The following is a 27,812-nucleotide window of genomic DNA, read 5'->3' as shown; positions in this document are numbered from 1 at the left end:
ACTGTGGTTCGGTGGAGGCCCAGAGCCTTAGAAATGGCTTTGTAACCCTTTCCAGTCTGATATATTTCAACAACTTTTCTTCCTGTCTCTTCTGGAATTTCCTTTGATTGTAGCAGAGTGTGCCTGTAGAAACTTTGTGGCGACTGGTACTTCTGATGGTAAGGTTCAATATTAGTGAGGATTAGATTCAAGAGGACTGGTTGCAATCAAACCTGGCTGTGTTAAGTCAAGTGAATCTAATTATCAATTAAATTAGGTTAATTGGTTGAGTAACTAAGGGGAAATTACCGTTTCACATGGGTGATATGGATGTTTGATCATTTTTCATTAAATAAATGAAATAATTAAAAAATGTGTGTCTTTTACTCGGGTTCCCTTTGTCTAAAATTACATTTTGTCTAAAGATCAGGAACCATTCATTCTGAAAAAAATGTTCAATACTGGAGTAAATCAGGAAGAGGACAAATACTTTTTCACAGCACTCTAACATTAAAATACTGTGTACACGTGTCATTCTTGGTGCAGAGGGTACAGTCATGGCCTCAGGTAGACATGTCAGTTCATGGACATACATATGAAATCCAGAACAGAAGTATTTGCAGCTAGTCACTGGAACATGGAATGATAGGCCTTCTACTTTTTGCTTCTTAAAAGCGTGCAGTGCCATTACTGTAAGCCATGTGCTTATGGAATATCTATAAAGTAGCCTGTTTGCTAATGTGGGATCAATGTATTTGTTGTGTGATCAACGTGAATACTTTTTAATTGCACACTATCATAGACGATATGCATTGTATTGGCATATTATTTCTATATATTGGATTTCGCTGATGTTTCACTGCTAGCTATTTCTCTGTGTAGGTGTTTGAGTCTATTCCTGAAAATCAGTAAAGACTACTTCCTGTCTAGGGTGCTTTGTGTGGAAATTGTTTGCAACTTCATCTCCCAGAAGACTGCTGGCTGTGGCTGTGGTTTGCTCAGGTTTCACATTAGAACCAGTATGCACAGATTGAGATTCAATTGATTGCTGTCGATACAGCTTTTCCACCATTCCCTTTTTGAGTTTCTAAAATCGTGAGAGCTTAGTCGTATAGACTAGGAGTATGTATGTTACCTTTTGTCCTTACACATCACATTATAATGTTGAGTGGTTTACCATTCTGTGTTTATTCTTTTAACAATTAGGCCTAATTTATTGCTAAATTAACTTTTGTTACAGGGACAAACCCTATCCTTAGTTTACTGACAGTCATTTCCTTCACGGTGATGAAAATGTTTGTGGTTTTGTGGAGCCGGGGGTTTCTATTGGAGAGGTTCCCCTTCCCCATGTTGTGGATATAGACCTCTTTAAGCCATTGACAGGCAGCTGGAAGGAGGTCGTGACAAGGACCAGACTGTGGAGAGGACACCGCTCGTCACTCCCCGGTCTCATCGTGGTCTGCCGGCCAGAGAGCGGGTTCGGCCTCCCGCTGTGATTGACAGCCCGCCGTCTCCGTGACGCCATAAATAGCCGGGCTTTCGCGGCCGCTCGAACGCGTCCCCGTAATCCGGGACAGATCTGCTTTGTGCGCGCGTGAGGCGGGCGGAGGGAGAGAGGGAGAGAGAGAGGGAGAGAGAGAGATACGGTCGCAGCTGCGCGCTGTGAAGGGCCGCATTGTTAGCCATCGCAGCCACGTTCCCCGCGCTGCCAGCTGTGGCGCTGAGCCTCCCGCTCCACACTTAGCACCGCCGCCGCCGCCGTAGCTGCGCACAGAGACCGGGACCCGGACAGCACAGCACAGCAGGGTGAGCTGACACTGGTGCGTGTGTGTGTGTCTGCATTTGTGTTTAGTTTCATTGTGGTTGTCTGGCATGCGGCCACTCTATGCAGTTCTCTGCGCTGCTGTGCCTTTCCTTAAGAGAACCGCTATGCACTGCAGATGCTTTGGATCGGAAATTGGGCAGCAGACGGAGCAGTACACAAAACAGCCTATAGCTTACCGCAGTGATGACCCTGTATGTGGAAAAAGGGAGCCGGTTACCTTGATAAAACAAAGCAGCGTGTGCATGTAGCCTAGATTTAGCCCATTTTTGTTTTGTTAGTTCGAGTCAAAGCACATTCGCATTGCCTTGTTATAACAGTAAAAACGAATGTTGACAAAATACCGTCTGGTCGTTTCTGTCCTCTACTTGTCTTGTTTTGGCCCCAGTTTAAGTGTTTTTGTTTCTGTTGCATCTGACATTCTGTGCAGTGCATCAGGATGCTCTTCTGTGTGTGGTATACAGCATCATTAAACTCCGTAGACTTGATAAGTGAAATGGGATGAGCCGGTTGTAAACGGGCTGCGATTATAAGGCTACATACGAATCCCATGTTCTCTGAAAGCATGTTCTGAGTGTGATATAGGTTAAAGAGGGCATAAGCAGGCTGGGCTGATGTCCGAGCTTTCAGGTTCTTTCGTGTGAGAAGCCACTGAATTTAGAGGGAGACCGTGATGGTACGATGCAGGGGTGTCAGTGGTTGCAGTTCTGATGCAGATTGGATCTTGCTGGGTAAAGACATTGCATCATGCGTAACTTACTCTTACGGAGTCCAAATTGAAGTAAGTTACTGTAGCAAAGCTCTTCAAGGTGATATTGCAGGATTGTTTGAAAAAGGAAATGCATTGTAGTCTTTCATTGGAGTCTTTCATAGAACAGACTGGAAAATAGTAAGCATTACCATTTATAACTTATGTAATTGAGTAAAGATTCCATAGATTTGATTGGCTTAAAGCTTTCACTATCGCTACAATTACTGATTTCTTTTATACAAGTCCTACTACTGCATATGACCAAATATGAATTTATTCTGTTGTCACAAATGGTTTGTTTGCATTGATGCATATAGCCTACTTTTTAAGTGAAATTGCCTGAGAGATGTTTTATTTTCGCTTAGTTTTGCAGCTGATTTGTGTCTTACAAAGTAAGTGATTTCTTTTATCAAATAATGTATGAGTCCTTTTAGATCACATGATTCTTAAAAAGTCATTAATTGCACTCAGCACCAGACTGCGGGCATATAAAATGTAGTGTTGATATAGGCGGAGCGAGATCTCGCACTTCAGGCTTTCCTATCTATCTCTAATCAGGGTGTGGTAGAATGAGGCACAGACCACCGCTATCCCGCTCCTGCTAATGTTGCATGACTGAGAGGTCTGTAATCGTCTTATTTCTTTTTGTTTTGATTGGTTAAAGCGAATACGGTTGCTACAGGGAGTCATGAGGGAGTGAGCAATGTTGGCACGCATATCGCTTATGCTGTCAAAGGGCTGAGCCTGCGAAAAAGATACCGTCATGTAAAGAAGTGAAATGGAAAGCAGCTACTGTTAGTGGGGATTTGAAGGTGTGCACCCAGGCCATACAGAAGCAAGTCACAGTCAGTTCAAATGCTTGCAACAATTTATTCTTCATTTTTTGGTAATGCGTAAGGTGTTAATCCTTACTGTATTATGGGCATACCGGCACTTATCTTGGATAACAGAAGCTATTTCACCAGCTTTTTTTTTGTTTGTTTTGTCATGTGGGTTTACTTGAAACGCCCAAGTGTAACCGATATAGTACCAGTGAGAGAGAGAGAGAGAGAGAGAGAGACCGTAGCTACCCAGTCATTTGGGTGTGCGCTAGCTGCCCAGGTGGCAGGGGGCCTGTTTGAGCTCCATTGCGGAGTGCGCTAGCTGCCCAGGTGGCAGGGGGCCTGTTTGAGCTCCATTGCGGAGGCCTGCGTTCCCTGACCTTTAGTTTGCAGCCGGTCTGCGTGCTGCACTCTGCACAGTTACCCCCATAGCAACAGTGCGGAGCACAGGGGTCTCTGAATATTTATGAGACTGTCATTATGAGCTGCTGTTCTGGAACTTTGTCTACCTGAGAACAGCCGAAACCCTGCAGGCTACGCACAGGCTACCTAAGCCATGCCCGAAGAGACTTTAGTCTGCTGTGTTTTCATAGAGTGCCACTAATATCAATTTGTTTAATAGGTATCACGGCTGTGATGTGTCTGTTCCACTCTGAAAAGCAGGTTGTTTTCATGTCATTTAAAGTCATTAACACTTGTTATTTACATAACCTTGTGAGGAATCTATTCACAGAATGATGCTCAGCTTAAATTAAAAGTTAAACCAGTAAATTGGTTCTCGGTCTAGTCACCTGACTAGTAGTTGTCATTGGTTGTAGCGTGGCCCCGGGAGGGAAGGTTGTGGTCAGCTGGAGTGTTCCAGCCTCCCTGCGCCTGAGTGACTCTTCTGCTCGATTGGGAGGCTGCAGTCCACCCACACCAGCTGCACTTTCAGTGTTCTCCTCCAAAGCAATGGCTGGTCAACTGCAGGGAGAAGAAACATGCTCATTTGTGCTCTCGAAAGGGGCAGATTGGACAAGCTTACGAATACAATTATGAATTACAAATTTGAGGAAAATTGGGGAATAACATTGGCTAAAAAATATGAATTGCCGACACAACTGTAGCTTGGGGATATGTAAGGGATATGATCGGTTAAAGGGGTAATAATGTAAGGAGACTTGCAGGATAGCCAGGATGAGTAAGCAGTGGCTATCCTGTAGGCTAACTGGCTATAATACTGGCTCATGTTCCTCTTTCACCCAACCAAACCAGTGTTGGAAATTGGGGCGAGTCATTTCCAATTTGAGCATGTTGTTGACATGGTTTGATTGAACCTTTTTCGCTTCATCATACCTTTAATTTCATATCCATTTATAATGCTTTTTCAAGTAAAGGAGTTTGAATGTCAAGGCTGATGGAACTGGTTATATATTTTCATAGTCTATTAAAAAAAATAAATCAAATTCTGTATAAGCAGTTACATTATCGGAATGTGAAAAAATGCACATTTAATCTTTACACCTCCCTCTAGATAAGCCCTTTCTCAAAAGGAACAATTTGACATGTGATATCCAGGCAGAATAAGAAAATATTTCTGTACCTTCGGGGCCAAGTCCTGTATCATCTTTCACATTTATATCATTTTTAGCTGGTTAAGAATGCCATTATCTTTTTTGCAATGAGAATGTGAAAGTGGATCATAACATTATGTAGGCTATATTTTTCACTGCATTTTCGCCATTCATTTGTATTGCATAGCCATTCATTTGTGTTGCATAGCCTAATAATATAAGATCATAAAAGAGCCTCTTTAATATATTAAAAGTGAAAGTAAGAAATTGAGTAGTTTTTCTCTCTCACACCCTTTTGTTTTCCTCACTTCTTATTAATGGGGCCAAGTTGCATGCATTTTCATGGGACAGCATGGTAATTGTCAGTACTGAGGTGGTTACGCTCGGAGCATAGACTGTGCACAATGCAGTTACTTCATTTTGACCTCCTGTGCAGTGCACTGAAATGTCAGCCGGGATGTGCACCATCGGCTTATTCCATTGGTCAAAACAAAACACTTGGCTCCTGTCATGTGAGCTGCCACGTGATTAACGATGTGACCGTGGAAAGTTGTTCACTTTAATTTTTGAAATTCCAAATTCTGTTCAGAACCGGAACTTCGGTTTCCAAAAGTCCGATCCCCAGTTATGTCAGTGACCCCCACAGTCACAGAAAAACAGGTTAGCTAGCTACTCTCTCTCTATGGTACAATTTTTTTTTGACTTGGGCATTTCATATGACATATGACAGTAAAGTCATATGACAAAGCAAAAAATAGGCTAAATAAAATAAAATAAAAGGTTTTCACCAGGACATGAGATGGGGGGGGAAATACAGTCTTTTTGTCCACTGTCTAGTTATTCTGGGCTGTATTCATTTGGCAGAAGTAATGTAGCATTATCCGCTTGTCTCTGTCATTACATTACATTACATTACCGGAATTTGGAAGACGCTCTTATCCAGAGCAACGTACAACAAAGTGTATAACCATAACCAGGAACAAGTATGACGAAACCCCTAGAGAGAAGAAAGCCAGTGGACCTTTCAGGTTGGAGAGGGAAATGGAGCTTAGTCATTCTGCTGTAGCAGTGTCAGCCTTGCGAGCCGGACACTGGATATAAATTCACTAGAGATCATATGTCAGACCTATAAATTTACATACAGAGACTCTGTAGATCAGTTCCAGTTTAAACAGTTCAATTATTTATTACAAATGTCAGCATTGTATGGTGGCCGGATTAAGACCTTGAACAGATTCTAGATGTGCTGTTGGGTGTCAGGCTAAAGGCATTGTTGCTTTTTCTTAGTTTTGGAACCTATGATATTTATGTGACCGTGCTGAATGGTGTGGTGCATGGTATTGCCCATGACAGGCCTGCCCATGAAATCTGTGTGTTGCGCCATGTAGCAATTAGGGGGAAAAACTGTGAGCTTTTGCAACAGGTGGGTAGCAAATCAAAATTAAGAGGTCAGCAGATATGGGTATTAGGACCACGTATTATGCAACAAAGTTAAGTACATTTTTTGATGAACAGAACATTTTGGACCATGTCTTCCTGAAACTCAAAAATGTTTTGAACCAACAAATGCAGATGGATTCCAACCGCATTCCTCTTGGTGATGAAATCAGCATTTGTTAGTTCAATAACAATAACACAGCAACAGCCGGTTATGTTTCCTGGCCAGGATTCAATCCTAGTGGTTTAGTAGGATTCAGTCCCACACCATGTGGTGTATCATACACTGAAGCCCGGTGGTTTAGTAGGATTAACCACCAGGCAGCCCGATTTATTTGATCAAATTTGATGTTGCCTAACCAAGCATTTTCAGGAAGGCAGATCTATCTTCATGGAGCTTGCAAAGTTCACTAGAAAATTAGCCTATATTTTGTTCATCTGTAGTTTTTTCCTTGTTTATTTCTTCTACTGATGAATATCACCCAGACTTATTAGTAAAATTAGTAAAATAAGTCAATTTTGTACCCTGTAGGGAGAAAGTTGAACTGGCCTAAATGTTGGTGGGAGTTCATTCAAACCAGTTTTTTATTTGATCATCCAGGTAAGAATTTAAAAGTCGGTCGACTGTTATCGCCCCATTTCTATGTTCTGGACCGAGTTTCCGTCCGCCGGTGGGCTCCCTTTGTTCGATTGTGGACCATTTTCCTGTGTGTGTGCGCTGGTTTTTACATGTGGATAACTGTAATTCTCGGGGCTACTGTACGCTGCAGAGAACCAAGAAACCAAGCCAGAAGCGAAAGTCAGCAAGAAATAAAAAAATTTCAGTCCCTGTCTTTCACATTTGTTCCCCATCAGCAGAATGACTTTGTGAAGCGGGGCGGGGGGGGGGGGGGGGGGGGGAGCTGCTCGGACTACAGGGAGGGTTTACTACTTTTCCTGTTCCCCCTGGCAGCTGTTGCTGTTGCTGTTCATTGAGCTTTTTCATTATAGAATGCACCAAATTGAATGAGAGGTGGAAGGCAGAGGCCCTGGACAGCTCTGGTGCCTGATTTGGGGGGTGGGGTGGGGGGGGGAGGGGGGGTGGAATGAAAGTAGAAGGGGAGGGGTTGGGCTTTGTCAGAGAGGAAGTAGTATGGGGTAACGGGGTATTGTCTTCAGTTTACTAAACAACTGGCAGGGCCTACCCCACCCTGGCCCTGGGCCTCTGATCCAGTGCAGAGGTCAGCCTCTTTCCCACACATTATAATTCTAAAATTTTATACCACATTATAATAGATGAAATTTAGCTTGATAGCTAATTCTGGGACAGCCTAGTGGATGCCCATTGTCCCTGTCAAATAAATGAATAGGTGACATTGTGGCCTGTACAATCTCATACAGTCAGAAGCTGAAACCTCGGTAGGCCCTCGCAGTGAAGCTTCTCCCACAGTCGGCTCCACTGCTCCAGCCCTGTATTTTGCGCTGTCGCCGTGTGTTAACAGCATGCTGTCGCCGTGTGTTAATGACACGCTGTCTTCCCTGTGCCCTCGTGTTCCCAGCTGCAGCTGCGCAGGCGCAGGCAGACGAGCGACGCAGCCAGGCGCTGAGCAGCCCAGGCTCCGAAGAAGCCGAGGGCACAGCCTGTACGATACAAATCCAGGGAGCGCGTCCAGGTAACGCTCCCTCTCTCTCCTTCCCTTTCCGCCCTCTCTCTCGCCCCTGCTATTTGTTTTTCTCTCCTGGTTCCTGGTTCCTTCTCTCTCTCTCTCTCTCTTTCCAACACTGGCATGATGTAACCCACAGTGTAACTGCCACACACTTGCACACATCAGACTAAGGTGCTTTCTATTAATAATCTTATCCACGGTGGCTAAAGCCTGTGTGCTATTAATGCAGTAAACAACAAAGACAAAGCAGGAGTTGATTTGAGCACTGGCTTAATATGGACTATAAAACTGCAGTATGAAGCCTGGCCTTTCTGTGGACTTTGTGTGTCAGGCGCAGTAGCTAGCCGGAAAAGACAGGATATTCTGGTTGCAGTCAGCCTTGTACACACATCACTGCCGCTGATGTCTTCGGTGCTGCATGGGAACCTGACACACATTACAAGTGCGATGCCGCAGAACGGGAGTCGATTATCTGTCGTCATGCGCTAGCCCCAGCCCTGTCACTTCCTGCCTCTCCCTGGCTCTGTGCAGGGCGTGCTTTCACACTGGCGCTCCCACCTTTGGCACTGCGTCCCTCTTATTCCACGTCTCCCTCGCTGTAGTTTTCACTGACGTCCAGCAGCATGCAGCAGCTTTTTTTCGTTAGCGCATTACATTATTGAATAGCTCTTTATTCACTGTGCTGGCAGCCGTCCGCTGCTCAGGAAAATCCGTACTGCTTGCTATCCACGTGCAGCCAAAATTGTAATTAGTTCAAAAAAGACTAATCAAGCAGAAATTATAGGCCTGATTTGAGTGGGCATGTATCAGGCGTGTGCTTACAGTGTTAATACACAGAGCAGACAAGGCATTGCTAAAGAGAATAGAGCTTTACTATTAAGGGGCATTAAAACTGCTGTCACTAACAGTGGGTTAATATGTGGAGGTGTTATTGCTGCAGGTGAGTACCAGGGTAGAGTTGTAAGCATAATTAGGATTGTTAAGCTGTGCTGACAGCAGCAGTTGCAGTGGGTTACACGGGGTGACCTCCACTGGGTGGGCTGACAATGACACTGTGCTCTGTCTGTTGGCAGTCATTGATGGAGCAGCGCTAAGAATAGACGACAAACTCAGAGTAGCGAAGGAGAGGAGAGAGGAGCAAGAGAAGCAGCAAGGTAACCGCGGCGACCTCCGGGCCGCCCCACCTCGACGGAGCCGAAGGGAACGTTAGGAAGGAACACTGCACATCGCTAATCTCTCAAAGTCCCGCATTCTCTGCCCCGGGCCTGAATCCAATCAGCGCTGGTCCTGAACTTTGACTCGGAAACACACGCACGTTTGTGCCAGTTTGCATTTTCGGCAGTTTGATTAGTGTTTCCGACAGAAACACAGTTTGATGAGTTCAGCGATTTGACGAAATGAACTCGCGAAACTGTGTCGTAATTCAGAGGGAAAGCGTTGATTGAATCTAGGCTTCTGACTATGGGCCTCTGTCTCCAGCCAATCAAAGGCTTAATCAGCTCAGGGTAATGAGCCCTTCACAGCCAGGGCTATCAGAGTACAATGGGGCGTCAGAAGTTAGCCATTAGCACTGTGTCTGAGTGACAGGAGTGTAGGCGGTCTCTCGGAGCGACCGGGGCGTGTCACTGACCTGCGGCCGGCGCGCACGTGCTCGCTCCCTCCCTCGCTCTGCCCCCTCCAGCCTCGCGGGAGTCTCAGATCTTGGAGCGCGAGCGCAAGACCAAGCAGCAGTACGAGCGACAGATGGAGGAGCGGCAGAAGAAGCTGGAGGAGCAGCGCAGGAAGGAGGTGCAGCGGAGGGTAGCCGCCGAGGAGAAGAGGAAGCTGAAGCACGAGGAGGAGCGGGTGAGCGCGAGCAGTCCTCCCGAACACCAGGGCGGCGATCTCGAGCTCGCTGCTCACAGTCAGCGGGCAGAGCTACGCGCCAAACTAGTGGGGAATCAGAACTAATCCTTCATTACGCATGCCCCCGCATGTCCTCACTCGTTGCCCTCCACTGGCTGGTGAGCAGCAATTCAGGCATGTAGAGTTTGATAGTTGCTAAAAAAGACATGACCCATAACCTAATATTCAGGGGCATAGATTCAGGCAGTTAGTGAATAAACATCCTATATGTATGCTCTCAGTAGAGTGCAGAGTTAAATGAAGTTGCTGTTGCTGTTTTAGCATTTGAGGTTGTGCTTCCAGCTGAACAGCTATCCTCTGTCATGATCACAGCGGTCATGTTGTGCCAAATTGTTTGTCGTATGCAGATTTGATCACACCGGTCATGCGCCGGTTCAAGGGTTGAGGCCGCTGTAGTCGAGCTGTAATCAGATATTTCTTAGCTACAGAGGAATCCTTTTAGCTCGGTTTAGCCGCGGGGGCTGATGTTATCCTGTGAGTCATAGCCTGGTCCTGCTTTGTAGACTGTACTTCCTTCCTTTCAGCCTCTGTGCAGATGTTTCCCGGACTGGCCCTGCTGATTGCTCTTTGGCAGGGTGCGGAAAAACCGTAAAACATAACATTTAAAAAGTAACAGAAAAATTTCACCGGGGAAGGATGGGTCTTTCTCTTCGCTCTGTTTTGGCTTCCTTTGTTGACCTGTGTGATTTTTCTGATCCGCCCACCACGGTTAGAGCTGGGAAATGGCTTTTCCAGTTGTTTTTTGTTGGCGCAGTGGTAGCTGCTAATGGTTTGCGGCTCAGTGCAGAGCCGGTGTAGGTCTGTGTGAAATTCTGCTTATTGCCAGCAGTGACTGCTGAATACATCCAAGTTTATCTCTCTCTCATCTCTCTCTCCCTCTGTGATTGTGTGTGTGTGTGTGTGTGTGTTTGTCCGTGTGTGTATGGGTATTTTGTGTGTATGCGTGCATGTGTGTCTGTGTGTGCGGGAATGCGTGTGTTTGCGTGTGTGTGTATGTGTGTGTTCGCATGTGTGTGCACGCTTTTTCACGTGTGTGTGTGTGCATGTCTACGTGTGTGTGTGTGCATGTCTGCGTGTGCGTGTGTGTGTGCATGTCTGCATGTGCGTGTGTTTGTGTGTGTGTATGTGTGTGTGGGCTTTTTCACGTGTGTGCATGTCTGCGTGTGTGTGTGTGTGTATGTGTGTCTGTGTGTGCGGGCATGCATGCGTGTGTGTTTGTGTGTGTATGTGTGTGTTCGCATGTGTGTGCGCGCTTTTTCACGTGTGTGCGTGTGCATGTCTGCGTGTGTGTGCTGTCTGCATGTGCGTGTGTTTGTGTGTGTGTGCGGCGCTCACGTGTGTGCATGTGCAGTGCTGGTCGTCCAGCGCAGGAGCATTTGAGGCTGGGTTGGGCGCTCCTGAGCGCAGTCAGAGCTGGATCAGGAGCAGACAGCGTAAGTCCTGGGGAGGGGACCTGACCGCAGACTCTGGTAAGGATCCTCACCCACAGCCTTACAATCCTGCGCCGCTCCTCTGCTTTTCACGCTCTCCGAGTCTCAGCCGCCATTTTAAAGGTCCCACTGTCCAATGTTCTCACTGTGGAAATCTGAGCTGGTCCGCAAGCCTTCAGTCAGCCTTTCACAGTGCAGGTGCTCAGCTGTGGACCCTGGGCTGGTTCTTTCTGCAGGTGGACTTTTCTGAACATGGGTGGGCAAGCTCAGCGTTCTGTTTCATCTATTTTATCTGGTGAAAGGCGTTACTGAAATTTTTATTTTATTTGGTTTCCTAAATGCATAAATTCCACTGCACATGTGATTCAGAGTGACTTTGTAGAACATTCGGAGTATCCTTTCAAACACTGGCCTTGTTAGCTTTTACCTGGCCTCTGGCGTAACAGGCTGGGTTATAAAACAGCAGTGTGTGCGTAAGAGATTAAGGGCACCTATGTGGCATCCGGAAAGAAAAGCCTTGTATTTTGGAAATGCCTTTTGGAGCAGGCTTGGGCGGTTCCATTCCCACAGGGCCTGTGGGTATGCTACTTTTTGCTTTCACCAACTGTTCAATCGTCGATTAGACAATGTTTCATATAAGTGCACCAGAACAGTGATGAGCCATATGCCTATCAATAAAATGTAGTTAAAAGGGCAGATGACATTTGATAATTGGGATGATTAAATAATTCAGGGTATACTTTGGCATGAAATCCAGAATTGAATACAGCTCCCCTTGTTAACCCCCTATTCTGGAGACTGCTTACCATTGCTTTAGTATGTATAGAAAAGAAGGCATTATATTTTACTATACGCGTGGTCTGAAGCTCTCTTACATTTCAGTGCCTCTTCTTTGATGATTCACTGCAACTTTAGAAGCCGGCAGTGATGATGGTATCCTGCTGATGCTGGCACGGCTGTCGTTTCAGTCTCAAGCAGGGTGTGACTGAGAAGCCAGTCTCTTCTGCCTCCATTTTAAAAGTCCTTCTTCTGCAGGTGACACAGGTGGAGCCACGGTACTCCCACCGTCCTCTCCCGTCAAGTCCCGCAGGAAAGCGTCCGCAGAAGGTGGTTTATACTGGCTTGCCTGTTGGGCAGATTGGTTTCTGTGCCTTCTCCCCCCACCCCCCTCGCTTCGCTAATGGCTCTGTTTCACTCTACCCCGCCTGCCTCCTTCACATTAAATATGCCCACTTCCTATTATCACAGTCACTACCTTTTCTTCTTTCCTCAAAGTGCTTCCAGGTCAGGGGTCACTTTGGGCACATTTTTTTTTTTTTGGTGCGTTTCCCTGCTCAGTAAAGCGCAAGCAATGTTTGATGAATTTGTGCACGTTTTCTTACTTGAAAATTTCCAACCATGTGGGTTGTATTTATTAACCTTTGGTTTCAGTGTTTTTGTTCACTAACAGCTGTGGTCCTACTTAAAAGCTTGGTACGCTATGGTCGTGGACTGAGATTAAACATGCTGTGTTTTTTTTTCCAGCAAATGGAATGGCCTTAATTAACAGCTGTAGGAACTGAAAATGGAACTTCCCCTGACATGCACTTGCTTACCTTAAAGAAAATGGGTTGCATAGAATGGGTTTCAGTTGACCAACAATTTCTCATCACTTACTGAAATTTTAAAATTGTAATCAGATTACAATGAAACCTGGTTAAAAATAAAATAAAATAAAAACAATACAAAAATACATTGTTTAATGCATACATGCTCTTACATTTTTTTTAAATGACATTTTATTGAAAGTTTGTATATACATTACTACGAATAGGCATAGATTCTTAAATCATTTATTTCTCATTGTGACGGAATGTTGTTGGTTGAACAACCCTTATTTGTTAAGTCCTCAGCCAGAACAGTACAGTTCTACACAGGAAAATATCCAGTGTTAAAACACATTACTGAGTGGGACCAACTGTTATCTGTTAAGAACTGAATTAATGCTGAATGTTTTGCTGTGTGGTAAATTAAAGAAATGAACTTGTATGCATGTTATTTTAAGGTACAAGTAATCCGACTGTCCACTAGGCGAGATCTCTGCCCGGTATGCATTTTTAGTTGCTGTGCGGTGCGTAGAGTAGTAGACTGTAGCCGGGGCCTGAGTTGCAGGTGGCGGTAGACAGTTTCCCTCTTCCTGTCCTGCCCCTGATCCTGGTCCAGCCCTAAAGGCTCTGCTCCCTCTGTCTCTCTATGTCTCCAGCTGATAAGCGCTCTACGTCAGCAACAAACCTCAAACAGCAGAGCGACTCGGTCGTCAATAAGCGCTTGTCCTCCTCCTCCGCCACCATTGCAAAGTCTCCTGAGAAAAGTAAGTCCCGCCCCTCCAGCCACCTGCCTGACAAAGGTGTACCCGCCCCCTATTCCTCTGTCCCACCCACAGAGGCACCGCCTGCCCTGTCCGTCAACTCCTTCTTCCCACCCACGTCTAGGTTTCACGGTGGAACTTTAGCACGAAGCATTCGCTTGCGGAGCGGCGGTGGGAGGCTGGTAACTCAACCTCGATACGCAGCGCCCCCCACAGGCCAGTTTTTAAAGAACCGGTTGAAATCATGCATGTCGTGATTTAAAAGCGCACCACCGCAATCTCTCGGTGCATTCCAAATGATCCAGAAAGGAGACTCAGAATCACACTGTTCTCTGCAGTACTCGCACTGCCTTAATTACCCTGGTTTTCTGTTCCAATGAGATTTACTTTCCTTTTCTGTTCAGTTTGATTGTGCACAGAGTTTTGGCATTTTACTTTCCAAAGTTATAAGACCGAGTGCTTTAAAAAGAGAGAGAGAGAGAGAGAGCAAGCCTTTTCCCCCAAAATCACAGTGCATCCGCACAGGTGCCCCAGTGGACTCGCACACACTCTTCCTCTCTTTGTTGTGTAGCTGGCCTCACTTGCTGATCAAGGCTTTTCTTAATGATTGTTTTTTCATCTCAGCTTCCTTTTGTTAGTGTTAGGTTGTCTTGACTCTTTCCTTTTTATCGAGAATTTAAACACTCTCACAATGTGTGGGGTTAGAGAGCAAGTGATTTCATTGTGTAGCAGATTAAAAGCGTCCCTTCTTTACCTCGAGCAGTAAGAAGGGGCGATGATATAGAAAGATACAGACTTATCTCCTGCTGTGTTTATTCCAGCGATCCTTTCCTGTTTATGTTGGTCGGGTGGGTTTTCCTATATGTTTCTGTGTTACAGGCTGTGAACTGTTTCTGTTCCTCAGGCACTAAGCAAAGGAGTTCCTCTCTAAGTCGGTTGCACAGCAACACTTCGCATCCTGCAAAGGACTCCCATAAACTGCCTCAGGTGGAACAGACAGGTGCAGGAGTGGTTTCTTCTATCATTTCTCTCTTTTAGCACACGCCTCTTACTTTTACTGAGATCCCCCACGGGCCAGTTTTGGGGTCCATAAAAATTCCTGAAATTTTTTAGAGATTGCAGTGAAGCTACTTTAAGTGCTTGTTGGCTTGTACTCACGAGTCGTTGACTGAAATGGACTGTGTAGATACCCAGCTTAGTCTCTCTTAGATGTATAAATTAACTGAATGTTTTTCAGTGGGGTTTTTCAGCAGTTAAGCATTTTAATTTAATCCCAGCATAGAACCATAATGGCTAATATAACATGTGGTGCTAGAAATATATAAATGGCGATTTATGCAATTGTGTATGTATGTAGTGACCCAGAAGGAATAGTGACTGCCATGGGAGCCTTTAATATGTGGCAATATTCACAGCTCTCTGTCACTTTAGCTAGCTTTAGACCTGTCACCATGGAGTATATCAAACAACCTGGAATAAACTGGATTGAATATATTTGAATTTCAGTTATTTTGAGAATGAAGTTAGACAGATGTATTCCATTAATGGAGGACTACATCCTAATGTGATTATAATGTCACAATATCCCCTTATTCAATTACAGGACTACTGGGAATTTTTCATGTTATCCTGTCAATAGTACACTTAATAATATCAGTTAGACTAATGGAAATCTTGAGTGTTAATTGTAGGGATTAGGTAGATTTCCCTTGCCCAGCATTTCATTTATAACTCATTTACACGATGGTGATTGCTTCTGGAGTTGTACATGAGGATTTTCATAGATAAGACAGTGAATGGCAAGTGACACAGTATGCTCATCAGAAGGGGCAGTAATGCTCACCTCTCACTGTCCTGTCTGTAGGCCCCTCCCAACAGAAGAGGAGCTCCTCCCTTTCTTCTGGGGTGGGGGGCAGGCTACTGCCCTCCCCCAAGATTGAAAGAAAAGGGATCAAGAACGAGCAAGGTGGTTAGCCTACAAATTTTACATGCTATGTGCGTCGCTCAAGCCTCTTTTAAAACAGCTTGCAAGCCCCGCCCACTGCTCAGGCTGACTGCACTTACTGTACTCACCCTCACTGTGACATGTAACTGGGAGTAACTTGTGTTGTTTCCAAGGAAATTACCTGCACAGGTTCACCGATCTATAAGGCATATGGATCGGCTAATATATGGGCACAGTGAATGTTTTGACCCATCCAAATGTTGTAAGCATCTTGTGCCTAAATCATGACATCTGGTTTAGCTGACCGCCACAAGTGTCCAGTGTCTGAACCTGCCAGTTGTCCACTTCTCTGAGTTACTCATTTTTGTAGCCTGTTACGCTGTGCTACCTCCTGCACACCCATCTCTGAGGCCTAACAGTGAAGGGTACCTATCACTATTCTCTGGTTTAATTATATCCCAGGGAAAGTACCTGGTTGGTTATTCTCTGGTTTAATTATATCCCAGGGAAAGTACCTGGTTGGTTATTTTAAGAGTATGTGCTATGTGCAACCAGATACTTCTGCGAAAATCCATGTGCTAAATGAATTAATTATTTTAAAGGAGAATTAAAAAAAAAATTAATTTCAAGCTCCATTCACATCGCTGCGTGATATAACCCTTGTGCTAACTATTTAACACTCTCTCTGGACTGCCACAGGTGCTCTTGAACAGCCTGTGAATCTTGGTATTCCTTCTGACCTTTGTGCCTTGTGCCCGGTACCTCTAACTCCGCATGTCTTTCATTTTTTATCAATATTTCACGGTGCGTCGTCTTCAAGCACTGCCGTTCTATGCCACGTGATTGCAGGAAGTGGATTGCTGACACTGTTTTGATTGCCGATTAGCTCGGTCACTCTCGCTTCCTCCGTCTCACTCACACCACCATTGTCTCTCCCGCCGGGTTTAACTCATGCCACCACTCCTTCTTTTGTCCTTCTTTCCACCCCCTCCCTCCCTTTTTGTGTGTGTGTGTGTGTGTGTCTTTTTTTTTTCTCCTTTTGTGTGTTTGGTTCTCGTGTGCATTCCGCCATCGTAGCTCGCCGCCCCCCGGCCACGCCCCCAGAAAACGGCACCCCCAGTCGCCTGCTCACGCCCACCAAGGCCTCACTAGCTAGGAGCAAGAGCAGCGCTGCCCTGTCAGCGGGAGGATCAGACCCCGCAGGTAAAGAGAGAGAGAGAGAGGGAGGGAGGTGGTGAGAGGACGTAGCTCAGTGGGAGCCTAGCGTCTGCTCCCTCTGGACACTGCTTTTTCTGAGACATCACACGGCGCTGGTGTTGCGCGGCGATCGATGGCATGGCTTACTGTAGCAGACGCACATAGGCGCGCGCTTGCACGCTCTCGTTCGGGTTCGGTGCTGCACACACGGACTTCCTGCGAAGCGCGAGACTTCGCAGCCTTGCGTGCGCGCGGTGTCCCGCCTCATCGGACGCACTCGCGCAGATGGTCGCCGCGGTTTCTGCGGCTCCCCTGTTTGCGGTCGGGTTCTCGCTGCCGTCGTTCGAGCCGTAGAGGCCAGAGCGGTCGCTGCGCTTGAGCGCAGAGCGCCGGGGCGCTCCCGGGCCGCTGACCGTCCCCGACGTGCGTGTGTGCAAGCGCACGTGCACGAGGAATCGTGCTGCACATGCACGGGGTTTCCCGGGAGATTTTCCTCTTAAGCAGATTACCTGCAAGCCCAGGTGCGCAGCAACAGGAGGAGATAACCAGAGGCTTATCTGTGTGACTCCCTATTAACCCTAAGACTGCTTCCCTCTCTGTGCAGGGTCCTCACCCACTGTGGGGTGACAGCTTCTCACTTAGGTTTACTGCAAAAAACAGAGCAGAGCCTGTAATAAAAAAGCCTTTCAGAAGGTCAGTTGGTGAAAAGCTTTGGTGAAAAGTTGTCCCAAGTGAATTTGTTAATTGGTGTGCTAGGGTGCCAGATATTCCATAATGCACATGCATTATCTAGAGGATGCGTTTTAGTCGACTCCTACTGGACCTGATGTCATGATTGTGTAGAGTTTACTGCTAGGAATGAGACGACAGGCTTTTCCTGAGATTCTTAGCCACAGCGGCCCGATTATAGTCAGCTGATTTTTTTAATTTCTACATTATTTAACATTATTTAACATAACCAGTGTGTTTGAATCAGCTGTCTGAATCACAACCACTGACATGCATTATTTAGATGAATTCTGGGAAGTTACCATAAGAGTAAGCACCAGTATCCTGTATCAGCAAGGGCTTATGGATCAGATTGATTTATACGCTTATCTCTCATGGCTCAGTAAACAGTCAGAAATAATTAGTGTCCGAGTCGGTGCTGGCAGTAGATATTGCCAGTCATCCCATTTCCTCTGGAAAGCATTCGTCAGCAGTAACTGCAGTAGAACCAACACTGCCTTTTGTCCCGGTGGGAACAAAAAGTACTTTTCAGGGGCTGTTTATAGCCATTGAAAGAAAGAACTTTTTAAAATATCAGGTGTATATGAATATAATTCCTCAACATGTGTAACATTACAGCAAATTTACAGAATTTAAGCAGCATTTGTTTTTAAGCATGAAATAAGTGAAACCAGTGCTTATTATTGTTTCATTTGTGCCACATTCTTAGTGTTATCCTACTTTGTTCTATCTTCCTAAGCACCACTATCTCTGGAGGTAGTCAGGGTTTCAAATTCGAAGATGTTCTATGTTCCCTAAAATGTCATAATCATCCACTTCATTCAGTATGTAGCAAATGCAGTGATGCTATGGGAGACAGTGTGGGAATAGCCCACCAGTGAACTCTTAATCAAGTTCTGAAGCTAGGACATGAAATGCTGTTTACTGTTTGCAACAATGCTTATGGGAGCAGTGATCATGTGAGGAAATGAAATAAAATTAGAATTGTGGTTTTCTGTACTCTGGAAATTCTACCCAGTTTGCATTTATGAGTGCTACACAACAATACAGAGGGAAAGAGATTTTAAAAAATAGACCTGTGTTGCCTTTGGCTGCACTAGATCTTATTTGCTAGAAGCTGAGCGGTGAGCTACTCGTAGAACTAGTTGAAGAATAATTCGCTTTTAATCATAGATTAATCATGCGTTTTGCATTTGACCTTTTCCAGGGCAAATACGCTCCCTCTCCCGTGTATTTCCAGTGCTATAGTCAAGCTCACATAAATCGGACGGGTGCACTTACGTTCTCCTACAGTGACAGTAGTTAGATTAAAGGTCTTGGTTTGATTTAACCAGGTAGTGTCGCTCTGAAAATATTTATGTTTAATCTTCAATCAACAACATGCCAGATAGGATTTGAACTATATTATTCTTGTTCCAGCCTCAACACAACGCCATTAAAGCAATGTTTGAACATTCCTCAATCTGCCTTTTATTGTGTGCAAAATATATTGATATTTGAGAAGATTAAGTGCATTGTTTGGGTGTAGACTTACAAACACACACACACACACACGTGTGTAAGAGAAAGACAGCGAGAGAGAGACAGCGAGAGGGAGACACAGAGACAGAGACAAAGAGAAAGACAGAGAGAGAGAGCACAGAGACAGTGAGAGACAGACAGCGACAGCGAGAGAGAGCACTGAGAGATACAGTGAGAGACAGACAGCGACAGAGAGCGAGAGAGAGAGAGAGAGCACTGAGGATGCTGACTCCATGTTCAGGTTTATTGAGCCTTGCAGCGTGGGTGTCACTCCAGGCCTCGGCAGCATGTGATCTCTGCTCGAACCGTCACTCCTCAGCCCCCGCTGCTTTTTTGTTTTGTTTTTGCTTTGCAGTCTGGTGAAATGGCTCGCCAGTCTGCTTTTCTAACACGCGCCCGTATTGTATTGTGTCTCGTCCTTACCCCTTCCCCCTCCACCCCCCTCCACCCCACCCTGCCCGCGTTTCACCGTCCCCGCCGGGCTGCTCCGCCCCCTCCCGCTGGCCGCGCGCCAATCGCATGTCTCTGACCAGAGTCTCGCCTCTGTCCTCGTTCAGTTTCGGCCAGCCCCCTGCACCTGTCCCGGGGGCCCCTGCGGAGCCACAGCATCGACCGGCAGAAGGGCTGTTCCGACGGAGCCACCAGAAACGCGCAGGTGAGCGGTCACGGGTCGAGGTTACGGTCACGGTTACGGTCAACGTTATGGTCGTGGTTACGGTCAACGTTATGGTCGTGGTTACGGTCAACGTTACGGTCGTGGTTACGCTCGAGTCCAGAGGCTGGCCAATAAATAAAGCTCAGGCCCTTTCAGCTGAGCCAGTACCACAGGGTTTGTATGCATACTGTGTGATATCACTCTAGACTGGTGGAACAGACCAGTTGAGCTGTGCGCTTCTTTATGCTGCCATTAGGCCCAGAGGGCAGCCAGGTGAAGCTTACCGCACTGCTGGTATGAGGCTCATGGAAAAGGCTTCATAAAGAGGTTTCTTAATGCCTTTATCTATGAGCAGGAAATATGTAAAGTAGTTTCAAATGCCCCTCTTAATCCAGGCTAAATAGACCACCATGCATACCGTTTTGATATTATCATTCAGTTTTTCACAATAGGCAAATTCGACAGGATCTTTCTGGATGTGTAAGTCTGGTTCTATTTGGCTATCAGACTAGAGCAATCAATCTTCGATTGAGAATCTGGAGCCTGGTACCAGCAGCGCAGGTTTGAATACGAACAGAAGAAGGCCTCCAAACGGGCGATAAAGGGAACAGGCTATTCCAGTATCTGCTCCTCGCCATCACAATGTCCTTGTGAAGCACGTCTGTTCCCGCTCTCCTTCTGTTGACATGAAGGGAGGGCATTGTTGGCACCGGAGACAAAGGCTCACAATGGCCTGAGCCCGGAGCGGGGTTAGACAGTGCAGAGCGGAGCCGACCACGCCCTGACACCGAGCACATGGCCACTGAGGGGAACCTCCCTCACTGGGAGGGGAAGGGCCCTGAAGTATTCACAGTAACAAAGAGGAAATTAGGCCTACTTCCCACAAGGGGAGAGAAACTCTGGGTGCTGTGCTTTGTAATGTAATAATTGTATGCTAATAATATTAATGTAAATATTTATTGCTATATATTTATATTGTGATTTAACATGCGTTTGAGCTCAAAGTGCTTAGCATAGAGAAAATTGAGAACAAAGAAAGGTGTGAGAAAACAGTTAAAGCCATACAAAAAAGTACTTGATGAGCTCAGTCAATACAATTAAAAAAACAACTGAGACGGGCAGCATACAGGAAAGATAGAAAAGCAGCAGTTTAGTCAAAATAGAAGATGAACTGCGCTAGATATAATATTATGCCGCCTTCATTCATTCAGTCATTGAGGAAAGTTGTGTAGGAGATGATGTGAGTGTGGCAGAGTCAGTCATGGTGGGGTATTGGCAGTGCGCTGGGTCTGATGGTGAAAGAGAAGAGAATCCCTTCTTTTTGGGGCTCCCTCAGGAGGTTGCAGTGCTGCGTCCTCCTTATTCATCACGGCGCACAAGCTGCAAAAATAGATGAGTATAATTAGGGGCGCCCACCGCTCCCCGCCCCTCACTTCCTGAGGTTAAGAAAAGGCCCGTGGTGCTCGGAGCAGTCTGAAGTGCTCGGGATCCCAGCTAAAACAAGCCCAGCGACTGACATTTCATTACGAAATCTAATGCCGCGTATCACATGACCTTTCCGGTGTGTCTCTGGTGACATCATGCGTCCGCACCAGTGTGTTTATCAAGGCGCAGAGACGCAGAGATCATAGGACGGTGTGCAACGTGTGCGTGTGTCTTCAGGTTTGTCTGAATGTACGCGGCCCTTTCCTGCCTGTGGCTTATGGGTAACTGACGGCACGCCGTGCTCTTTCCCCCCCCTCTCCTTTCGGCTCTCAGAAAAGCGAGAAGGAGAAGCGCTTCTCTTCCCCGGGGGGCAAGAGGCCGTCCTCGCCCTCCAGCGGCCCGGGCCGCCGCCGCTCGCCCTCCCCCTCCCCCGGGGCCCCGCCCTCCAGCGCCGGCAGGAGACCCTCCTCCCCCGCATCGGCCAAGTAAGCCCCCGGTCGCGCGCGCGTCGCTCTGGGCCTTTCACGCCGCTGGGCCGTCCTTCAGGCCTGTTTCTGCTGTGTTCCTGGTCCTCTGGAGGGTTAAGGCACCAGGACTGAGGCAGGCTGTGGAATGTCCACGCGCCAGTGCCAGACCGGACCCGAGCAGCCCCGTTCGCTTACACGGCTGCTTTTCCTTCCGGTTTGTCACCAGTAATCGTGTGCATCAGAGACGGGCAGAGCTGTAGCCTAATAACCTTGGCTGTCTGCCCGTGACCTTATGTCCCTGCCAGCTCTCAGTCTGTGTCTGTCTCACACGTGTGATTTGATGCATAGGAGTACATAATGAGCAGAAGAGGCATTCAGCCAATCTATGCTCACCATTCACCTACTAACATGAGAATATCCTGCACTGCTTGGAATACCCAGAGGGGTCCCTGCATCTGCTGCATGACCTGGCAAGCTCTTCCATACTGTGACAAAATTCCACCTGGCTTTTCCACTTTGATCTATTGAGGTTCTGTTTAATCCTGTAGGCTCTTTAACCCCCATCTCACTTCCCCAGGAAGAAAACCCGCCCTATCCTGAGTTTAACAGCAGTGAAAACCCAAAATTAAGAGCATATATTAAGCATATATTTATATAAAAGCGGGACACCATCAGGGTGCAAAGATTGTCTTATGAGTCTTTTTAAACCCTGCAGTTTATAAAATAAGATGTCTTGATCAAAGCGCCAACACATCTATTACAGCAAATCAATTATGACGTGTGTTTCGTAGTAAATAGGAGTGGTGTGGCCTGAAGAAATAGTCTTTCTAGACTTAACAGTTATTCACCAATTTAATGCTGAGTGACAGGTTGTTTCTACATTAAAATAGATTTTAGGGTTTATGATATAATGAAGAGGCTTTATCACGGGGAGTGAGGTGAGGGTGGCTCATTGACCCCGAGAAGACAACACACGGGTTAAAAATCTCAATCGATTCTCCCCATAGTCTCATTTTGCTAAATCTAAAGAGATTAATCCAGGCTTTTCTTTATAACATTTCATGCTAGGAATCCATTTTGTTGAAATTCCACAAACTTATTTTTACCCTGTTTTTATGTGTTTCTAGAAGTGTGTTCCCCTGAATTTCACGTGGTATCTCTCTTCCCTGCTGTGCCCCGCAGACAGAACGCACGTAACCGCCCCCCCTCGCCCAGCTCGGCCAAACAGAGGCCCCCGTCCCCGCAGCCCAGCTCCAGGCCCCCGCCCATCCAGCGCCCGGCCCTCACCCCCACGGGCCCGCCCACCCTGCGCAAGAGGGACCCCAAACCGAAGGAGAGCTCCAGCCCGGGGCAGCCCGTGGCCCCCCAGCCCGCGGAGACCCCCCCGCCCAGCAACGCGCCGAACGGCAAGAGCAAAGACGGTGAGCGAGCAGGGCGTGGCGTGTTCAGGCCGATCGCCGAGCGCTCGCTCAGGCCCTTAACGCGCTTTTCGCTGCTAAGAGTATTAACGCTTCTCTTTCACAGGCTCAGTTTTAAACTCTCTCCTTCACCTGAGCTGCATTAAGAAGGTTCTTCTGAGAACGGTTTAGCCCTCAGCTGGAGCATGAGAATGCCTGTAGGAAGGAGCGCTGCGTACAGATTGGACACTGTGGTTTTTACCTTTTCCTCCTCGGCCAACTTTCAGCGTGGAGGCCTGACTTAAGGAAGCAAAGTATCCTGTTAATAGCTTTGTAGTTTTAGAGAATGAGATGGAACAGAAACCAGTGTTATTAAGCTCAGTACAAAGAAAAGCCAAGCAAAAAGCCTTTCCGCTGCACTTCATGCCAATGCTTTACACCCAGCGCCATCGGCTGGGAATATAAGTGAACTGCAACGCTGGCATATTCGCAGCAGATTTCAAAAACTTCCCCTTCTTCCGGAAGTAGGCAGACACAACAGGTTGTTCATATTGTGTTTGTGCTCAGCTCTGGCTGTGAAGGACGTTGCTTTTAGAGCAGAGACGAGTAGGAGCCTGTCTCCATTAGTGAGAACACAAAGAGCCTTCTGTGAGTCAGAACGGTGGCGGTGCTAGATCCACTGACCCGCATCACTGACTGCAGAGACAGACAGAATGCACCCTTCACCCTGTGCTCCAAGCACACAATGCAGGCATTTCTCTCAACAATGCATTGCTTATACAGTATTTGAGGCCCCTTCATATTTTGTGTGAATTGGTAATAGCATATAGTGTTTCAGGCACATTGAATAAATAGTCAACTCACAAACTTTAATGAAATTTGAAAGAAAGGGTATTCTCAATCCCTATTCTCTATATGCATTAGTGTCTCCTCCCATTTTTTAAATCAAAAGCTCAACTTTAAGAGTAAGAGAGTGAGGGCATCTCTGTTAGTTTGGTTGTGTGTGAAATACATAATTGTATATTTGCACAGTATTTTATTTCCCAGTCCCTAGCCACTGTTAGCATGTGCCTGCCCACCAAGCCTGGCTTCATGTGAGTGTTTTGCGTTGGCGCTGCCTGGTGGCTCGCGGCACTCTGGTTTGAATCCCGGCACTCTGGCCTGTATCCCGTGACGTCATGCGCCAGCAGCGGGAATGACCCGCGGTATCGCACCCCGGTGCTGGTGCGTGTGGCGCAGCTCTCAGCCCTGCTTCCGTCTCCCCGCAGACTCCAGCGCCAAGGCCATCGCGGGCACCACGTCGGCCGAGGCCGCCGCCAAGATGCTGTCTGAGAACCGGCGTCTGGCCCGGGAGCAGAAGGAGAGAGAGGAGCTGCTGAGAGTACAGAGGGAGGAGGAGGAGAGGTATGACGGGGGGGCTGTGGGAGGACAGCAGGGACAGGGAGCAGCAGGAGAGAGAGAGAGGAACTTCTGAGAGTACAGAGGGAGGAGGAGGAGAGGTGCAGCTGAGGGGGCGATGTGGGAGGACAGCGGGGACAGGGAGCAGAAGGAGAGAGAGGAGCTGCTGAGAGTACAGAGGAGGAGGAGGAGAGGTGCGGCTGAGGGGGGGCTGTGGGAGGACAGCAGGGACAGGGAGCAGAAGGAGAGAGAGGAGCTGCTGAGAGTACAGAGGGAGGAGGAGGAGAGGTGCGGCTGAGGGGGGGCTGTGGGAGGACAGCAGGGACAGGGAGCAGCAGGAGAGAGAGAGAGAGCAACTTTCATAGAGATTATCAGAGGGAGGTAGGAGAGAGGGCATCTGAGGGGGCTGTGAAGACAATGTTGGCACAGGTAAGCCAGCAGTAGATGGAGAGCCGAGCTTCAGTGAGTAGTAGCTAGAGGGAGGGGATTGAGACGGTGCCTGAGGCGGATCCGTGAGTCAGCACAGCAGGGGAAGGGGCCAGCAGTGGTAGAGGGGAGCTGTGCGCAGTACTAGGCGAGGAGGATGAGAGGTGCAACTGGCGAGGGCAGATGTGGAGACGCGGCGGCAGGGAGCAGAAGGAGAGGAGGAGCTCTGAGAGTACAGAGGGAGGAGGATGGAGAGGTGCAGCTGAGGGGGGGATGTGGGAGGACAGCGGGGACAGGGAGCAGCAGGAGAGAGAGGGGAGCTTCTGAGAGTACAGAGGGAGGAGGAGGAGAGGTGCGGCTGAGGGGGGGGGGGCTGTGGGAGGACAGCGAGGACAGGGACCAACAGCAGGGAGAGGGGGTGGCAGGAGAGAGAGAGAGAGTGGCAGTGGGGAAGGGAGAGGGAGCGGCAACAGGCGGGAGGGGGGAAGATTGACATATAATTCTTTGTTTAGGGTGTTTCATATTGAGAGCTAAGACTTATACTGTGAGGTAGCAGGCAAGTGAGGCAAAAGCACAAACAAGACGATATATCCTTGGGGACATTCAGTGAAGGCAAAACATAATTTAAACATGCACAGCCAGATAAGGCCAAAGCAGTGTGTTAAGTGAGAGCCATCAAGTGAGAGCTTTGAAAATGGATAGTGATATAAAAGTCTGTCCAATTAGCACCACTAATCTATGCAACACAGTAGCACCACTTGCTATGGTACACAGTAAGAGCCACGAGCGATTGTCTGTCCTTTTAGGCTGAGGAAGGAGGAAGAGAAGCGCCTGGCGGAGGAGCAGAGGGTGCGGCGGGCGGAGGAGGAGAAGAGGAGGGCGGAGGAGATGAAGATCCTGGAGGAGGAGCAGGCCCGCATGGCAGAAGAGGATCGAGTGAGGCTGGAGATCGAGGAGCAGGAGAAGCAGGTGGAGCTTCAGAAAGAGGTGGGTCCTGTGACTGCACCAATCACTGGAGGCTGTTATTCCCAAGAAATCACTTATTTGCCCAGAAAACAGATTTGAAGGAATGAATATATGAAATGAGTGAAACATTGCATTTATATAGCACTTTTCCAGATGGTCAAAGTGCCTAACAGTAATGTGGAGGAACTCGCCTCACCCACCATCAATGTGGCAAAAGTTTTCATTTGGTTATATTTTCGGCTCAAATAGGGTTATAGTACTTGGTGCAGTGGGTTTTGGCAGAAGGAGTTCCTGTTTTGTTTCACTGCAGTGGTTTCTCTCCTGCTGATTTTTGAAAATTTAGGTTCATTGAGTACCTGTACATTGTGTACATTTACATAATCTTTATCTGTCACATTCATAGCAAAACTCTGTTGACTCATTGATTCTGCATACAGAATACGAATCGGGTTCTATTTGATTGACGAAATAATAATGATAATTAAAAGAAATCTTTATCATTTGTACTGCTTGAGTTTCGATTGGCCGGTTGATTGACTGACCGCTTGATCGATCCCTCGCAGCGCGAAGAGGCAGAGGCCCGGGCCCTGGAGGAGGCGGAGAAACAGCGGCAGGAGAGAGAGAGGATCATGCAGCAGAACCAGCAGGAGCGCATGCTGAGACGGAAGGCAAGAGGCTAATGCTAGCGCCAGCACTGTCAGTCTGCTGCACATTTCTCCCACACCACAGGCTGTCCTTTCTCACCTCCGTGTCCCTTTTCAGAGAATCGAAGAAATTATGAAGAGGACGAGAAAAACGGACCAAAACGATTTTAAGGTAAAAGCCGGTCTCCGTCATTCCTGCTGTCTTAAAAACACCGTTCTGTCCCATCTAAACAGTCATGCTGGAGGCAGTCATCGCTGGGGGTTTAAGATTCAATGCCATAGTTGGCTGCCAGAGAATTTGCCCACCATTTATAATTTTATCGAAGTGCACACAAGTCACACTTTTCTGCCCTATCCTAATTCTAGCGTTCGTTCATGTAGTGTCGAATTCAAATATGTTGATCAATCTATGTTTTTGAAGAATGATTTCTGATCATATCTGTAAACAACATTTATGCCCTTGCATTGTTGATTCATCTGTGTTCTTGTGTTTTAGATGCTGCTTACCAGTGGCCAAATTCACATTTATTTCAGTTGCTTTTCAGCCGTTACTGGGCCTTGATTTTGCTTTTCTTTGCTCTACAATGTTGAGCCGTTTATATGATTTGTCCTGGTGCAGTACACAGGGCGAATCAGCCACAGGTCCACAGGACACAGAGCAGAATGTTTTACATTAAGCAGTCCTCTGACATCGTGGGTGACCCTCCATTGAGGACCTGAGGCCTGGCTTTCAGCGTGTGCTTCTTCTGTTCCAGAGAGATGATGAGAAAGGCATGCTTGATGAAAACGAGGAAGAGGACAGCGAAGCCAAAGGTAGCCATCTTTGTGTGTGGAAGTAGCCCTCTGACATCACTCTTTAGACTCTGTATTAAACTATAACCTCTCTGTGAAGAAGAGGAGGAGACCAAGGAGGAGGATGACTGTGCCAATGGAGAGGCGGAGTTTGAGGCAGAGGGGTGGAGCCTGCCAGGAGAAGGGCCAATGGCAGAGCAGGGGGGGAGCATGTACGGGAAGTTGGAGATGGACAACAAGGAAAACAGAAGCATCTTGTGTGAGAGGGACTCAGAGTCTGTCAGGTAAGCATGGCAGGTGCACATTCTTCCCCTCTGAATGGGGAGTTTGTGCAGGCAGCATTTCCCCTCCCCCAGCATTTCAAACTGTATGGGCTGTGGAGTGCATGGGAATATTTGACCAATGGTGCTTTAATATTTAAGTATTAAATATGAATTGGCATTAAGTGTAAAATATTAATTGGTCAATGTGGTGGCCTGTGGAGATTTGTGGACTGTTGAAAGTGATCTTAAACAGTTTAATTGGATTGGGATTCAAGTCGCGTTCTGGCCCAGTTGTT

General features: G+C 47.1%; 1 protein-coding gene across 1 annotated transcript in view; it reads left to right on the top strand.

Moving 5' to 3' along the window:
• Positions 1 to 27,812, top strand: part of LOC135262551 (MAP7 domain-containing protein 1-like) — a 37,132-nt gene that overhangs the window by 4,251 nt on the left and 5,069 nt on the right. Inside the window, exons 2-19 of the mRNA XM_064349564.1 lie at positions 7,902 to 8,015; positions 9,083 to 9,163; positions 9,691 to 9,956; positions 11,266 to 11,383; positions 12,380 to 12,451; positions 13,587 to 13,694; positions 14,596 to 14,691; positions 15,556 to 15,657; positions 16,714 to 16,839; positions 19,641 to 19,738; positions 21,497 to 21,648; positions 22,813 to 23,051; positions 24,296 to 24,431; positions 25,658 to 25,838; positions 26,381 to 26,485; positions 26,580 to 26,633; positions 27,217 to 27,274; positions 27,354 to 27,537. Of these exons, the coding sequence (XP_064205634.1) occupies positions 7,902 to 8,015; positions 9,083 to 9,163; positions 9,691 to 9,956; positions 11,266 to 11,383; positions 12,380 to 12,451; positions 13,587 to 13,694; positions 14,596 to 14,691; positions 15,556 to 15,657; positions 16,714 to 16,839; positions 19,641 to 19,738; positions 21,497 to 21,648; positions 22,813 to 23,051; positions 24,296 to 24,431; positions 25,658 to 25,838; positions 26,381 to 26,485; positions 26,580 to 26,633; positions 27,217 to 27,274; positions 27,354 to 27,537 (2,290 nt within the window). The remainder of the gene's footprint in view (positions 1 to 7,901; positions 8,016 to 9,082; positions 9,164 to 9,690; positions 9,957 to 11,265; positions 11,384 to 12,379; positions 12,452 to 13,586; positions 13,695 to 14,595; positions 14,692 to 15,555; positions 15,658 to 16,713; positions 16,840 to 19,640; positions 19,739 to 21,496; positions 21,649 to 22,812; positions 23,052 to 24,295; positions 24,432 to 25,657; positions 25,839 to 26,380; positions 26,486 to 26,579; positions 26,634 to 27,216; positions 27,275 to 27,353; positions 27,538 to 27,812) is intronic.

Source organism: Anguilla rostrata, chromosome 9, assembly GCF_018555375.3.
Source record: "Anguilla rostrata isolate EN2019 chromosome 9, ASM1855537v3, whole genome shotgun sequence".
NCBI lineage: Eukaryota > Metazoa > Chordata > Actinopteri > Anguilliformes > Anguillidae > Anguilla > Anguilla rostrata.
This window is presented reverse-complemented; position numbering and strand designations above follow the sequence as displayed.